At 44.4% G+C, this 15148-nt stretch overlaps 1 protein-coding gene across 1 annotated transcript in view; it reads right to left on the bottom strand.

Annotated features, from left to right (window-relative positions):
- LOC119181338 (vitellogenin-6) overlaps positions 1-14217 on the bottom strand; it is a 38139-nt gene extending 23922 nt beyond the window's left edge. The window contains exons 1-10 of the mRNA XM_037432553.2: positions 14083-14217; positions 12651-12671; positions 10548-10690; positions 8733-8867; positions 7071-7271; positions 5912-6097; positions 4958-5100; positions 3875-4058; positions 1428-1612; positions 236-404 (exon numbers count right to left, since the gene is read on the bottom strand). Coding sequence (XP_037288450.2) covers positions 236-404; positions 1428-1612; positions 3875-4058; positions 4958-5100; positions 5912-6097; positions 7071-7271; positions 8733-8867; positions 10548-10690; positions 12651-12671; positions 14083-14125 — 1410 coding nt within the window. The 5' untranslated portion in view covers positions 14126-14217. The remainder of the gene's footprint in view (positions 1-235; positions 405-1427; positions 1613-3874; positions 4059-4957; positions 5101-5911; positions 6098-7070; positions 7272-8732; positions 8868-10547; positions 10691-12650; positions 12672-14082) is intronic.
- Positions 14218-15148: the final 931 nt, after the last annotated feature.

Raw genomic sequence — 15148 nt, 5'->3', positions numbered from 1 at the left:
TCATACTCGGGTCTCTATCGCTCACTGTACTTCAGGTGCCGCACTGGGTTTTCCCTTTGACATTTCTGTGCCATTTCTGGCTCACTCTGTAGAACTCTTTTTTTTTTTCGGGCGTTCTCTACCGTGTCACGGAATACAGCGAGATACCCCAGAGGTTATTCCTGTCATCAGAGTAACTTCGCGTCGAATTTCACATGCAGCTTTACAAGACAGCGTAGAACGTTAGTGCACTTACGTAGAATTCGTCGAAGAGGATCTCCGTGGGTTCCCGGATGTGCTTAGGAAGGTTGATGAGCATCTCGGCGGCGGCGTCTTCGTCGAGCTTCTTGCTCTGGATCAGATGCTTGGCGTACATGAAAGACGGGTTTGTGCCGGCGGCCGTCAGAACGCTGAGGAAATACTCCCTAAGTGGGCAGATTAAGGCGGTGATGTGAGACAAGCGGGTGAAAACTTTTAAACTGGCTTTCTACAACCACGATTGAAGTCCGTGTCTATACGATGACGTGATGGTGATTACGAACCCCTAATCTCAAGACATCGTTCTGTTTCCGAAATGGGGAAGTGGGCAGAAATTCCAAACCTCCGAGGCTGATGACGATACTGTTTCTAGATATGCTGCGACGTAGTAGGGTACGAGTTCACACCACAATGAGAGATCAGGCAACATGGAACTCATTCATCGTACAAATTTTTGATCATGATTCCTCGAGTATTAGCAATAAGCGAGAAGCATTACGGTCTTTAGCGCTGAACTACTGTGTGAGATACTTTGTCAATGGCTAAACTCTACATGTTCATATACCCTAAGGGCCCATTTGAGCATTACACTGTGGGGGGGGGGGGGGGGGGGGGAAGTTACAATACAGTAAGATTATGTTCAGAAAAGAAATATTTACACAGAATACGAAAAAAAAATAAAAATAAAAGGTAAACGCAGAAAGCAAAAGTTCGCATCAAAGAAGACATAGTAATGCATTGTAGCACTCAGTAAGGCATTAATTGAGGTGTGCGATAAGTGATGTAATATTGGTTCTAGACTAAACAAAAGAAAGCCACAAAAGGTTACAGTTCTACATTCCACATCTCTTTTAATTTGCTTTGCTAACGAACGTGTCGTGATAACGCACAGTTACAACATCGCTTGGTAGTTTGTTCCAATGATAAATCGCAAGAAACAATGGCGAGTCACAAAGAAAGTTAGTAAGGGCAAACAAGGGTTGTATAATGAAAGAAGACGTGGTATATAAAGGAAGGAAAATAGGAGGAAAACAACGCCAGGGAGGTTAACCAGCCCATAGGCGGCCGGTTTGCTACCCTGCGCATGGGAGGGGGACGGGGAGATGAAAGGATAGAGAGGATGAATGATAGAGAGGGAAAAGAGATAGACACATCACATTAGGCAGCACGCGCGAACCAAGTGAACGTACTTGTGGTACTTGGAGCCAGGCTCAACGTAGCGGTGGTAGAAGTCGTCTATCTGGTTGTAGTCGAGCAGGACGAACGAATAGATGACTTCCAGGAACTTGATGGGCAGCTTGTCCTTCTTGATGGCCTCCTTGAGGTCTTCATCGCTGAAGTCCCATTCCACGAAGTTCCTGAATAGTCGGCCAACCTGTCGAGAAAGCACGAGTGCCTCCATATACGTCATTTGCACCTACCGCACAATTTACGTTACAAAACAGAAGTCACCGTGAGTCTTGTTGTTTTAGAAAAAATCATACTCTTGGTCAGTGTCGTGGTGCTGGTGTTCCTCCTGGAGAGAAAACTTGCGCCCGAAAAACTCTTGCATCCCCAATCTATACACAGTCCTTAATTTAAGCAATACTCGGTGGTTTCCACAACCCTATAGCTCATCTCCTGTTCCTGTCCAGATAAATGTCACCTTGCTTTCTGGTACCCTGTCTTGTATGAAATAAAGAATAGCTTGAACTGGAAATGATCTACTGATGATATTACTCAACTGACGCTACCAGTAACGGCATCTAGTACGAATATATTTAGGGAAATGTACGACGACCTAGTTATACAGTTTTCATCTATTTCTCACAAAATGAGTTGAACTCTGTTCAATTTTCACCACTCTGCAGCATAGTCTACCTTTTCTGTTATTAACAGCAAAGACAAACGTATTCAGCTGCTCTGCTTGCAAAAGGCAAGACGTCCTTACCAAATTTTGGTACCATTTACTCGCTCAGCTGTTCAACTCGCAGCCTACGGCACTTTTATGTAGGCTTAAGGGCTACTTGAAGCGCAGTCGCCCTCCATATGATTGGCAACATGCCGCCCCTTGGGAAAAGTAGTGCGAGCACTGTACGATGGCGCCTACATAGAAAACAACCACCGACGTAAACATTGTTTCAACTACTGATATTCCCAAGACAAATGTCACGCCTGCCGGTGGTACAGAGTGGGTTGTGAGCTCTCCAGTCAAGGCCATCGTGTTAAGCTCATGAGTGCCACTGCAGCTGTAATGAGTGTTAATGGTGAGGAAATGCAACTCATGCACTGAGAAATCAGTTACAGAATCTGTCCGTCGTGTTACTCTGTTGCCAGTCCATAGGGGAGACGACGAGCGACCGGGTCGCCTGAACCCCATTTAGACGGCCCACATGGCCGTGTGCGAGAACTGACGCAACTTCGTACGGGGACCTCCATGGGTTCGGTGACTATTGGGCATAGTGACCCTCTCCTTACGTACCATGAAGTCACGGCACATTCTCAAGTGGCATTGCCGTCCCACGGTCTCAAGTTAAGTACCTTATAGTCCTGTGTGCTCGGGATGCTTCAAACGGGTTCATACTTACCGAGAAGCTTCCTGAGCCCACTCTACAGAGATATATCCTCACTGATTGTGAAGGAGCATTCTGTGCTTTAGCCAACGTGGCCTGGTAGTATAAGCTGTTCCATTACTTCAACAACAGGGAGGACTCGGAGGAGCCGATCACGAGCTTTAAAGAGGAAGTCCAGTATACAACGCTGTCCACAGGGCCCGTGAGGGAGGGGACATGACCTGTGTTTTCAATAAATGTTAGACGTTTTAAAGTATGATGTACTCGACTAAGTGATTTTGAGTAGACTCGCTCGCTGGATTCCGTGCCGACCGGTTGTGCTCTCGCGATCTCCGACGTCAGCGTACTCTGGCAGACTGGGCTGGCTCACGTCATCTACTGACGCCGATCTCCGACGACAGCGTAGCTCTGACCTACTGGACTTGCCCTACGCCATCTCCTGATGCCGACAAGAGCTCTCGCAAGTAGTGCTCCGTCCTCGGACTCCTGTGACCATGTTTTCATCTTTCCTAACTCTCCTATTCCTCGATATGTCCTCGCTCGCTGTCCCAGCGCATCTTTCTCTCTATATATACTTTTAACCTATCCTTTTAATCCCTCCTCACCCCCATCCCTTGTGATCTACCGTTGAGGTGTCGCACCGTGATGCAGACAGTTACGGGGCTCACGTTTCTTTTCTTTTCCCTCTTATAAACATAAACACTCCTCCCCCCCCCCCCCCCCCATTTTGAGTACTTCGTACTCAACTATAGAAGAGCAGAGAGCCTTTTCTGTATAGGTAGTTTCGAAAAGACCGAGCTGCAACATCAGACACATCGCATTTGGATTCGACAAGAATAAGCTAAAAGAGCGCTAGGGTTCTTTCTGGTGTTCTTCTGGTGTTCCTGCTCCACTGGACGTTAACAAAGTGACTTGTCTCTATTCCTTTACAAAGTGCCTCTATTCTGGGCGTAATACGGCTTTTTTTTTATGTGGGCTGCACTTTCGGCAGCGGGTCAGTGGACGCCAGATCGTTGGGTTCTGAAAAACTTATATTAATAGGAAAAGATAGCTAAGAGATTACACCGAAACGACTGCGTACGTACCTCGTCAACGTTGCCCTTGAGTCCGTACGTAGCTACCAGCTGGTGGGCACTCTTGAGATCTACCACGCGCTTGGTGTCGTGGTCTTCGGAGAATAGAAACGAGAGCTTCGGGTAGGTCAGCATGTCCTCGTTGAAGGTCAGGTCACTGACGCTGTCACGGATCTCCTTCAAATAGAGTGTACGGCTGCAGAGAGTGAACGTAAACAGCAAACATGATTGGGAATTCTTGGCAAGTCTAGCGCACTGCATGCAATCACAGTGATTCGTGGTTTTTAAGAATTAAAGGAACGCTGAAGACGATTAGTAAGTCGACGCAGATTGTCGAAATAATGCTCCAGAAACCCCGTAATGCTTGTTTCGTTCCAATGAACAGGCTTAGTTTGAAAGGAAGTCCTGTTTTTAGTGACCCGGATAGCGTTAGCGCACCGTTGTCATTAGCGTATCGTTAGCCCGCATTACCGTTAGGGGAGAACTGTGTGCGGGCTTTACTGCCCGCATATTCTTTTCGTGTGTTTTCTGAATGTCTAACAGGTGGTGAAAGTCGTGTTCTTCATTTACAAGATTTTATCGATTGACAAAGCGCATATGGTGTATAATGTTGACATTTGGATATTATCAAGCATCGACCTTTTACTATTCCATATATTTTCGTTTGCCTTTAGTGTCCTCTTAGGTGATGGCTCTTTTATCTGGAACATTAAGCTTCATCGACGAAGTGCTGTGGTCAACAAACCTCAGTGGTGGACACAAGATCTAGTCGCGTTAAACTGCTGACAATTAAATCAACTAAGATTTTCAAGTATTGGTTTATCTCTATAAAGCTGCATGTAAAATTATAGCTACCAATGTCTTTAGAAATAGCTATTTTGAGCGAGAATCGTATTGCTTTCCTGACTGGTATCGATTACTGATTTCTTCGCTTTCCGATCGTACCCACAGCATGATATGAAATCCAGATAATTTCTAAGATATGCAAGCATTTGGAACGATTTAAGCTTCTGGAGTAGTAACAAAAAAAGGCACAATACTCTTAGCGAAACTTTCTCTACAGCAACGGGTTTTGATTCAAACTGCATGACGTACTTGAGAATGATCCTAATGATGTTTCCCTCCGGCGTGTAAGGACTGTACATAATCTCGCCATCACCAACGACGTTCTCGATGATGAAGTTGTGCCTGGTTCCTCGGATGTCGTAGTGGTACGCGGCGTTGGATGTCAGCGGGTGCTGCGAATATTAGCAACCGAAAACGGCCGTTGTACCGCTCGGACGATTCGAGCACAACAGGCAAAGTTAAAAACATCACACAACGTACCTTTACAAACGCACGATTCCCTGCTGTAACGGGCCGAAGTTACAGTAATCGAATGTGAGCAGCTTTCATGTTCAATTCCTTGATGGTAACTTTCACTTTGTCTTGTGATCAGTTCACTGTTTTCAGTTTGTTTCTTGTTCTTTCATACGTAATTTGGAGAGGTTTATTATACACGGTGCTATGCGTGAAGGTTGGAGGCAAAGGAGCCAATATGGCGCTCAGTAGCTGCCTAAGGCAACCTCGTGCCAGCATAACAAAAGCGTTGTCCTGATCCGCGATAACTCCTTGCTGATATCTAAAGGATGGTAGGCAGGTAGGTAAGCAACTTTATTGATACATGAAATAATAACTTGAGGGGGGGGGGGGGACAGATGCCAGATGAGGATGGGGCATCAAGCCTCTCTAGGTGGCCGGAAACTTCTGTGCTTCGGCGACTCTTCTATAGAACGTCAAATGACTTTTTTGTAGAAAATTAACTGGACTATTCCTGGCATCCGCAAGTAGAGCGAAACACCCCTGAACTTATGGCCTGGCACTTTTTAACTACTTCGTCATCCAGTTCATTTCATGCACTCTAACGCTCGCAATATAGCTGGAACGTGAAGAATCCTTCGTTATTCAGGGATTTCGTTGTGGAGGAGTTTATTGTTGAGGCGTTTGACGATTTCGTTCTATAAATGTAAAAAACAAAATCTCTTGGGACACGCAATCTTTGCCACTCACAGTCTCGTCGCCGGTGCAGTCTACGCATCGTGAACCGTGGCTGACTTTGAAGAAGACCTGGGGAGTGTTGCGGCACTTCTTGTAGTTCTTGATCTTGGTCACGTTCAACACGTTCGCGAATGGGTTCTCGGGGTTCACCGTCTTCTGGATGTCGTACACAGTTTCACACTCGCCGTAAAGGCCGTCCTGCGTTGAATAAACATAAAAACTGGCATCTAACAACATCTTACCGATTTGTATGATAGTTTCTTTTACCAGACGCAGTTAGAGTGATGAAACTAATTACGTCTTGCTCTAATGCACTTAGTAGCTTGAAAAATAACATTGTGGCTTGGTAATTTAGTACTAGAACGAATTACTTCAAGCGAGAGATATCAAGAGGATAACTCATTACTTTCTCAATTAAGTTAGTCTACGCCGCTCCCGCGCCGCAGCATTTTTAAAAGCTTTGCCGCATTGTCAAACCGCGCTGTGGTGAAGCATATTGTAAATCCGAAGGGGCGCTCAGGGACCTTGGTTGTGTGGCTTGGAGCTCGGCAGCTTGAATTTCTCGTTTTATTCTTTCTTTCCAGTTATTTCGCGTTCGATTACCTTTCGAGATGGATGCCCAGCAGCCAAACTTCGCTGTTATAAGTGATACTGTGACACGCGGGGATTGTAGAGAGTGGTTTTTTTTTTTTCACCATAGAAAACATACGAAAGTTGACGGTGCCAACCAATATATTGCCCAAGCCGGTATTTGTATAAGTGGGTTCTACTTATTTTGCCTAAAAAAACTGTATCACGGTTTTTCGATATTTTTCATAGTCCCTTGCATGCGCCACCTTATATCGTTCCCGCAACACGCATATCTCACCGCACGAGCCATTTGCTTCAAGTTGCTCGGCCACGTTCCCGGACTTGTACCTTTTCTGCCTCGTTTTTTCGCGCGTACCGCACCAGACTGGAACGGCCTTCCCAGTGAAATTGCAACCATTCCCTGCCCATCATCGTTCATGGAAAATGTCAATAAGCACTTTCTATGTTGAATCTTTGGTTTCCATGTTTTGTCTTTACAATTACCCACCCCTTATGTAATACCCCCTCGCGGGTCTTTAAGAAAATAAAATGGAATGAAATGAAACATTCCAGGTAACGATCATAATAGCGGCCAACTGACCTCGTAGACCCGATACATGCCAGGGAGCTCAGAGCGGACGCCACCAACGCAGCTGCCTCGTTCGCAGTCGGCGTAGAAGGCTTCTTCCTTGGGCAGGATGGGGTTGATGGCTTCCAGGTCGACGTTGAAGAGACTCACTATGGCCTTCTTCATGTTTACCGACCATATTGGTTCTCCCCGGGTCACCTGGATGTTCATTACCTGGCGCGCGGAGACACGAACATGCCTTGTCACAAACCGAGCAGGGAATTGCGTGTCGAAAAACCTAGTGTTCGCAGGTTCGTGCTCGCTCGGAGCCTTCTTCCACAACCTAACTACTTTTTTAAGACCTCATTTATTCCCTACTAACCGCCTATTCTTGTAGAAAATAAGCGTAAATTTAAGGCTTCGTTTACTTTTTCAAACAGCATATTAATCAGAACTAACAGACAAGGAAGGAAGTAAAACAGGAGGAAAAGAACGTCAGGGAGGTTAACCAGCCTATAGGCAGCCGGTTTACTACCCTGCGCATGGGAGGGGCATGGGGGAGATCAAAGATACAGAGCAGAGAGGGAAGAGAACTAACAGACAATGATGCCAAGAGAGGTGTAGGGGGCGTTATTAGAAGTAATGTAAATCTTAAAAAAAAAAGTGGACGAAAAGATGAATTGCCACCGGCAAAATCTGAACCTGCGACTTTCAAATAACGTGTCCGATGCCCAGTTAGTGGTAGAGCGTCCGACACGTTATTCGAAGGTTGCAGGCTCGAATCTTGTCGGTGGCGAGTCATCTTTTTGTCCACTTTTTTCTTCTTTTTTTTACTTTTACAGTACTTCAAATAACGCCCCCCCCCCCCTATATTTCACTTAACATCATTGTATGTCAGTTCTCACCTATTCTTGTTACTCTATTTTAACATGTTGTGGTGATTTGTGGCGATAAATGTTAGATTATTTTATGGGGTTATTCACACTCATTCATGTTATTGACATCATATAAGGAAGGAGATGTCTGCGCACAAATAAGGCGCAGGTTACTCCTTGGCCCTTAGAGGTGTCTAACATGGAGCACATAGGGTCCAAAGTTTTAAGAATACCAAACGCACAGCATATACAATATACAACTGATCATAACGGACAAGACATAATGGAGCAGTAAAAAAAAACATATTCCACAATCACGTATATGGGTATACATGGTCACATGACTTTGTTTAACGTTTTTTTTTTTCATTTTCAGTTTGATGTACTTATTTTGTTTGTTTCTGTGTTTAACTGTGTAATGCTGAGTTTGTTTTTTGTTTCTTTTTTTTTCTTTTTTCTCGTGACGTATAATCAGCTACCATTCCTGATGTGGCCCTCTCACCATGTACTTATCCAGTACGCTTCTAATGAGGACATTTGGCGGTATTTTAATAATAATAATAATAATAATAATAATAATAATAATAATAATAATAATAATAATAATAATAATAATAATAATAATAATAATAATAATAATAATAATAATAATAATAAAGTGAACAATTTCAAGTGTTCGAGTCAGTACTCCCTTAACTAAAGCTCGTGTTCTAAGCGCTTCGTATATCTTCGTTAATCACTACGTTTAACGTTTGACTTATCACGGCAGAGCGACCATAGTCGCGTTGTCACGCGAGTGTCTACAGACATTTTTACTTACCTTCCCGTGGTCGTATCGCACCGTGAAGGGCTTCTCGATGAAGCGGCTCAGCTCGTCAACCATTCTGTACTGGAACGGATGCTCGCTGAAATACTCGACGTCCTTGTGAACCCTGTCGAACTTCATATCGATCACCTGGGCGCGAAACAGAGCTTATTAGTGCCTGGAACAACGCAGGGCACATGCGTAGGCTTGCGCAGGGTTTTTCATTGGCGGGCAGGGGGGGGGGGGGGGTGAGGGGTTGAAGCTTTACTAGAGCCTCGTTCACCCTGCCACCACGTTATGTCACACAGATTGTTGGCAGGCCATTCGGTACAGACCGAGCGAGAAACAACGCGCGCCTATACGGTACAGAAAGATTTACGAAGCTCACAGACACAGTGCTGTGTAGGTGTGCCTCGCGTAACTTTTCGTACCGCCCAGGTGCGCTGTTTGTCGCTCACATTCGATCTTGTCCGAACGAAATGAACATTTGCAAAGGATGTGTATATGAAAACGGATTGGTCATGTGTTTTTCACGAAGCACGTAAACAGCTTGTCTTCGCCACCTCGGCGCTGCGATTGTTCCGGTTATCATTCGCGTTCGCAGAAAACAGCCACATCTGTATCGACCAGGACAATCTGCTTGTTACAGAATTCACGTTCTATCTTAATGACAGGTAACTCTACATCGAACGTAGATCTTTGGGGACTTTCTTATAGACACAATGCCAGCGTGAAAAATTGAAACTTCAGAACATCGTAACCCACATCTCATGATAAGCCTCTCATTTCTAGAGGCAGTGATATAGTGTAGACACGAAGTTGTCCCTGTTTATCTACCCCTTGCTTATTTTACATTGTTGGGTTACATTAGATAAACCCACCTAGATTGCAAGCGGTAGATAACACCCTCTCACTGCCACAACGTCGCTTGGAGACACTCAGCTCCGCATATTCGTCGAGACATCAAAACGGGACAAGCTTCAAAACACCTCACATAGTCACTCATCTTAACGGTGATGTCCGTAAAAAAACGATAGCATGGAAGGCCATGTGCGCTGTGCTTACTTTTCTTCCTTCTGTGCTATCGTTTTGTTCGCGCACCACCGTGTTAAGATGATTTACCAAGTCTCCCAGCAGTTCGTGCACCTGACGTAGGAAGTGTAGTGTGTCCGTCTCCTACCGCTTACATAAAAGATGAACGACTTTGTCACTTTCTGTAATTCCTTGTTGTTTTGTTTCTTTTCCGCTAACCCAGCCAAAAATTTCTGCGCTTATCGCGAACATGGCTATGGCTCTTTCATCAATGTCTTTTACCTTGGACGTGACCAGATGGTTCTTTTTTTCCTTTTTTTTGGGGGGGTGGGGGTGGGGGGGGGGGGGCTCGTGCGTGTAAATATGCACACGTAAAGTTTAAAATGTTTCGGGAATGGGTTTATGTTGCCCCCCCCCCCCATTTCCCTCTTCTATGCCATGTCGATTTCTTCAAATGACATTGGCGCTGAGCCCAAACAGGGATTCTCGTAAACAGGCAGTCCCATATTTTTTTTTTTTTTTCAAGGAACAGCTTCCCGGACTACATATCGTTTGTAACGCCGAACGCAGCATCAATAATAATTCATCATCCTACTCTTCATAAGTACGTATGGTCGCGTGGAGCGACCAATAAAAAAATTGATTGCACCGAAGATGGGCACACTGTGGTTCGGGGCGTTTTTCGCTCACTGTGGTATTGTCTCGGAATGATTGAGCTTGATGGGGTGAGGACAGCATGATTTGAGGAAGAAGAAAGCGCGTAGTTGCCGTTATTCACTGAGTAAACAGAATGCTCGCCTTGAAAATGAGATAGTCCCTCTTAGGCTGGACCAAGATCTTGCTCTTCAGGACGATGCCGGAGGCTTGCTGACTCATTCCTGGCATGAACGTGTGCAAGTGTCCGTAGTAGTCGTATATGTACTCGCGTCCGATTTCATAACCTGTAAGAACCCGGTACGTATAGGTGTCAGTCCCCCCCAGCTCCAGAAAAAGAAACAAAAAGAAGTTACCTAAGCGATTCTATAGTCAGCAACTTGTGCAAAAAACAATACAGTTCCACCTCTTTCTGATGAAAACTTGTATAGAGAATTATCGGTTATAGTGAAATAAATTAGTGGTGGGAAACACTTGGTTATAATTACATTTATTAATTGTATAACGAAATTGTTAGTGCGAGCATCGCCGCCATGTCGGCTTAAACGAAGATGCGTTTAGTTTTCGTGCTTCTGGTGGCTTTAAATTTATCCCTTTCAGTTGTCCTTTCTTTTGGAGCAACTGAAAAGGGCTTTAGCCACTGGAAAGTTTTTCAAGCCGCATGCGATTTTCTAAAGGAACCAAACGAATAGAATGCTAATATTAGACATAAGTTAACTTTATTTATAACTCTATTAGCTTAGTTGTTGGGTTTTTTTTCTTTATGCTATTTTCAATTCATGTTCTACCTATCTGTTTTTTTTTATAGCATCCCTATCTAAACGTATTCGGCTGGTAAAACAATTATATTTCTAAGATAATGTACCATTTGTTTCATGGCTGATCCCCCGTAGTGGGTTGCGCCAGTGATCTAAGGGACAACCAACCGATCCGATCAACTAATTACTCGAATGGGAGCCTAAAAATCAAGTTAAGCATTGAAAGACAATTGACAACTACGTTTCAGGTTATGGCACTAAAAGTTCAGTTCAAATGTGTTCACATCCTTCATCAAATAAATGTAAGTTCAGGACTGTCGCAAAACGAACCTTGCTCTGCCGTTATGTCAGCTTCTCATGGTTCGGTCTGCTTAAGTTTAAACTACCACAAAGGTACAGGTAAGAAATGCCTTGTTTACGGTGAATTCTGAACTTAAAATAATTAGTTTTATGTATCTAGCATTCTCAGCGTGAGTAGGATTGCTGATTTCAAAGAGCCGATTTCTCGTTAAGTCGATTATCGAATATAGTTGACCCTTTCATACCGAAGTTAACGCTATTCATTTTTTTTGCGTCCCAAGAAATGTAGGTATGTCTGAACTCATTTTAACCTGGGCAAGTACTTGCTGCTTGTCACACAACTAATTTTATCTGGTTCGTTACGTTTTGACATAGTAGAGTGATTCATTTGCGCTCTGTAGGGAAAGGAGTGATTGTGTCGACTACGTAAATAAGAAAAAAAAAAGCACATTTTGGGCTTCCTGTCGTTCTGTTTGGAAGTGCTCTCATATGCTGACATGTGCATGCCGTGCGTCAGTTTAAGTTGTCTGATAAGGTAATTTAAACTCCACTTAATGTTTAAGTTACCAGCTTTATTCAATTATAGAGCTGGTATAAATTTAAGGGGTCGTTTTCTTTGTTAGGCACAATAATGAATCGAACTAATCGACATTGACGCCAAGGAAAGTAAATGGCATGGTATTAGAAGTAGTTTTAATGTAATTCTGAAACGATATGCACATGTGTACTCTATAATGTAGACGGATAAATGACCACAACCGCACCTCAGTGGTAAAGCATCGGACGCGTTATTCGAAGGTTGCGAGTTTGGTCTTAGCTGGTGTCGTGTTATCTTTTCGTCCACTTTTTTTTTTGCTTCAGATGTACATTAAGATTACTTCTAATAGCATCCCCTATACTTTCCTTGCCATTTATGTATGTTAGTTATCAGTAATATTCAGCTTTATAAAGAAAACGAAGAAACTCATGTACTTTGAATAAGTGCTATTTCTGCATAAGATAAGCTCCACTGGCTTCAATCTTTTATTTTTGTTTTTGTTTTAATTTTATACTGAGAGATATCGATTCATTCTATTTTTCTTCATTTAGTGTTTTTTTATTCATTAACATCACAAGAAACAGAATTGCCTTTCGAATTCCTGTAATCTTAAACATCATGTAGGCGCGATTACAGATTATGAAATCTTACCATTTCCGAAGGTGAAGGTGACTGTTGGTGAGAAAAAGAAAAAAAAAAGTCGTGCGTTAGTGACATGCTGGGTATGCTTTACAAAACGTTAGTTGGCGTGAATGCTAACCAGAGAGCCTCTTTTTATCACGGACGTGCCTTAGAAAATGCAAGTCACTAAAAGCACGAAACAATGCTGCTTTTGTACCTTTCTTTCAGGATAATTGAGTCCAGAGTAATCCTTCTGTCTGATTAAACTGAAACGGCTGCATTGGATAACCTTATATATGCGGCAGCAATTTATAAATGGCTTTCAAAATTATCAGCTTAAGGCTGTGATATTCCGTACTTGACACAACGCCAACATGGATGATATGACGTCGGCTAAATTCGAGGAAATAACGTTTGCGTCATCAAAAAGTAAGTCCCAAACTAAAGTGCTGATAGCATTTATACCCCCTACCCTACCCTCTTCCCACATCGCCATGTTTTGATTACGGTGTTGTCTATACGGTGTGCTGCTTTAGGAAGTTCACACAGATCCTGGGAAAATCCGAGAGACCGCTTAAACGAACATTCTCCAGAACTGGATCGTAATATAGGCTGGACGCTTCTACGCGCCCTCTGTAATATGGCCGGCTGGAAACTACATGCGGCATGATGAGCGAACATCCTGAAAACTGCTGATTGATATGTGGGGTTTAACGTCCCAAAACCACCATATGATTATGAGAGACGCCGTAGTGGAGGGCTCCGGAAATTTCGACCACCTGGGGTTCTTTAACGTGCACCCAAATCTGAGCACACGGGCCTACAGCATTTCCGCCTCCATTGGAAATGCAGCCGCCGCAGTCCTGAAAACTGCTAGCGTGGTACAGTACTTGTTGTGGAGCTAACGGGACGTTTTCTCATACGCTGTACGACCATGTGGGCTCAGTTCATTCAGAGGGTAACTTGTGGTCCTAGTGAACTCGCACTCACCTGACTTCTCGACCCTCGGCAAAATGCTAAACAGTATCTACTGTTGTGAGAATGCGTCTGAGATCATTCCTACTTTCCTCGGAAGGAAAAGCTTACGAATCGTTCTCAGTCTACTCAAAACCTAACTTTTGCTCCTGCACCGTGATCAGGGGCAGATCCAGCCACCCATATTAGTGGGTGGGGGGTGTGGTTACTCGAAGTAAAGCCGGAGATGGCGTGTCCACAGTGGTCCCACTCTTTATCCTAATTGATAATGGGAGGTTACCATCAAGCACTGAGGAAAAGTAAGGGGGGGGGGGGTGCTGAGACAGGCTTTCCAAGGGACTATCATTGCCCCTACCACCACCACCACCCCTGGATCCGCCACTGTCCGTGATGCTCTGCACATCCACAAACAATCTTCCATCCATGTCACAACCACCGCTCGATTCAGCAAAAAAGACCACGCTATTACGAATCTCAAAGTACTCACCGGCCACAGCCGCAAGGGCTGCAAGCCCCAGTAGTAGCCGCATGACTCTTCGTCTGTCACTTCAGGACGGAGCTCAGACCCCGCGCTGTGACGGCCGCTGTCTGTGCAAGGCAGGTGGACGCTTTTTTATATCAACCGCCCCGACGATCCACGTGACCCAGAATGACCAATGGGAGTCTAGCGGCTGTTCGGACATGGCAGTACAAGTGTGATAACTTGTATCCAAGAGGGCCTCTCACAAGTCTTGTATCGCTTCCTTCTGTGGCGCGTGCTCGCGTGATAAGCAGTCGCCCTCCGGCTGTCTTCGAGGGTCTCAGACCCCTTCACGTCGGGTGACGGAGCTCTTTACTCCTCCGTGTCCGATAGAAATGTAACCCCTCGAAATCACGAAAGAAAAAGAAATGGGCCGAGTATCGTCCCGAGAGGAAGCTTTCTCTTCTTTTTTTGTGGTCAGTGTTTTTCCTATTCAAAGAGGGTGACGGCGGAACGAGCCTTCTTGAGCGAAATCTCAGCCAAAGGGGTCGTCGACTTTGAATTTAGTTTCGTTGTGATAAGTGTTGCTCTTTGAAAACGGAGCCAGAGCCTACATGTGATCGCTCCGTGCTCCCGAAATCAGGCTCTTGTGCAGACAATCACGACCGTCTTTCTTTCTTTCACTTTGTTGTTTAAACAGGAAAAAATACTCACAGGGTGTCTTATGCATTCATTTAAGACGGCTGAAGGCCAAGACCATCGTGTTCTTTTTCTCTGCTGCTTCCTCCGAGTTATTTTTGCTCCTAACATGCTTTTCTTACTCCCTCTAGCGCGCGTCCCGCAGTATGCCACTAAAGTTATTTCAGTCAGTCAATCAGTAAATCCAATAATCAATTTTCAATCAATCAATCAATTAGGGAATGGAGGCACTGCAAGTTTTCTGCGCCTCAGCTGGTTATGCACTGCCTCCACGATAAGAGCATTTTGACCAAGTGAGGATGTGAGACCAGGACGTCCCTGTTCGTAACGTCATGATGGCGTCAGGAACTTTTACGGTCTGTGACGTCACATGATGGGTTCGTCACGTAATAAT

The sequence above is a fragment of the Rhipicephalus microplus genome, chromosome 10, assembly GCF_043290135.1.
Source record: "Rhipicephalus microplus isolate Deutch F79 chromosome 10, USDA_Rmic, whole genome shotgun sequence".
NCBI lineage: Eukaryota > Metazoa > Arthropoda > Arachnida > Ixodida > Ixodidae > Rhipicephalus > Rhipicephalus microplus.
The sequence above is the reverse complement of the archived record's forward strand: the minus strand, read 5'-3'. Positions and strand labels throughout refer to the sequence as shown.